Source organism: Bactrocera latifrons, unplaced genomic scaffold, assembly GCF_001853355.1.
Source record: "Bactrocera latifrons isolate USDA-ARS-PBARC rearing strain unplaced genomic scaffold, ASM185335v1 scaffold_458, whole genome shotgun sequence".
Taxonomy (NCBI): Eukaryota; Metazoa; Arthropoda; class Insecta; order Diptera; family Tephritidae; genus Bactrocera; species Bactrocera latifrons.
In genome coordinates, this window is record NW_017537110.1 from 28,387 (window position 1) to 29,987 (window position 1,601).

Sequence of the window (1,601 nt, forward strand, 5' to 3'; positions counted from 1 at the left end):
AAATCACTAAAAGTGCGTTAACCGACTAACAAAAGACGTCAGAAACACTAAATTTTATGGAAGAAATGTCATAAGGAAGCATACAGGCTTTTTTTATAAATTGAAAATGGGCGTGCTGTCGCCCATTTATGGATCAAAAACCATATCTCAGGAAGTACTGGACCGATTTCAATGAAATTCGGTATATAATATTTCCTTAAGACCCTGATGACATGTACCAAATATGGGTGAAATCGGTTCACAACCACGCCTGAAATCTCGATTATCATCTTATCATGCGAGAGTATAAAATGTTCGGTGACACCCGAACTTAGCCCTTTCTTACTTGTTAATATTGTCAGTGAATTTATCAAGGAAAATAAATGAAGTGGTACATGAAATGTACCAAAAATTAGCAATAACTGAAATTACAGTTATTGAAAAAAATCGCTCATAACCAATAAGTTATATTAAATAATTTATTATATAATTTATTTTATCAATGATATTTACAATGTATATAAACGAACATAAAGGCTATCTTGCAAGAACCACGATGCTTTTGTTCGTTTTCCCTAACGCCAACAGATGCCCAATGTCAACTATTAAATAAAAGATTTAAAGAAACTACACAGTTTTTTTCTAAAGTTTGATTCAATGCAATATTGGACACAATTGCCAACCTTCAGTTCACAATATACAATATCATCTCAAGATATTTAAAGTATTAAAAAAAACTTATTATCGTTCATTTTAAATTAAGTAAAATCTTATATGTTATCTCTGTTTTAGATTCTATTGGGTTCCTAATATTGCTACTCTTCACAAAAATTTGAGATTATTCAACGACTTCCAGGAGCATGTGAAGGATTTACCACCTTTCAGAGGACCAGTGATGTTCATATGTGGAAATCAATCCAATTTTGTTGAGTACAGAAATTATACACATATATATTAATATTTTAGTGGATAAACATTATGTCTATTTAACAGTCCTAATAGTTGGCCGGATATTCAACAAATGTTTCCTAACTCGGAACTACATTGGCTTGATGCGGGTCATTTAGTCCATTTTGATCAGCCGGAAATGTTTCTTAATTTAGTCGTGGATTTTTTGAGGCGATAATTTTAAATAAACTTAGATTATTTTACATGTTTATGTGGCAAACCATAAATAATAATTAAATTTTAACTCTCAATGCAACCATGCGTTTTGACATTTTGTTTACCCTTTACTCTATTCTATTGTACGTAGCAGAGAACGTACTTTTATAAAGAAGGTTCAACTACGAATAAGCGTGTGAACTGTCAAGAGCCATGAATTTTCTATTAGTGGATTTGAAACACTTTTGGCTCGGCAGGAGAAACTTTAACAGAAATGAGTGCACAGAGCAGAGAATTCAATGAAAATTATGCTCAGCCTGTTGGCTTCATATCAATTGATATCAATATGATTTTGCGAATTTTTATGAATTCATGCAAATTGATAACGTTATTTTTAATTTATGTAATTCTCCAAGCAATTTTTGTAGTTAATGGGCAAATTAGCTAATTTTTAAATATTTCTTATCTTTGATAATGTAATAAAATTTCATATGTATGCATATATTTGCTACATATGT

General features: G+C 30.7%; 1 protein-coding gene across 3 annotated transcripts in view; it reads left to right on the plus strand.

Annotated features, from left to right (window-relative positions):
* Window positions 1-1,183, plus strand: part of LOC108973102 (protein ABHD11) — a 23,849-nt gene extending 22,666 nt beyond the window's left edge. For 2 of the 3 annotated variants that reach the window (XM_018940123.1, XM_018940120.1), the window contains 2 exons: window positions 772-909; window positions 973-1,183. In XM_018940123.1, the coding sequence (XP_018795668.1) occupies window positions 772-909; window positions 973-1,105 (271 nt within the window). In that variant the 3' untranslated portion in view covers window positions 1,106-1,183. The remainder of the gene's footprint in view (window positions 1-771; window positions 910-972) is intronic. The other variant, XM_018940121.1, reaches the window with a different exon arrangement.
* Window positions 1,184-1,601: the final 418 nt, after the last annotated feature.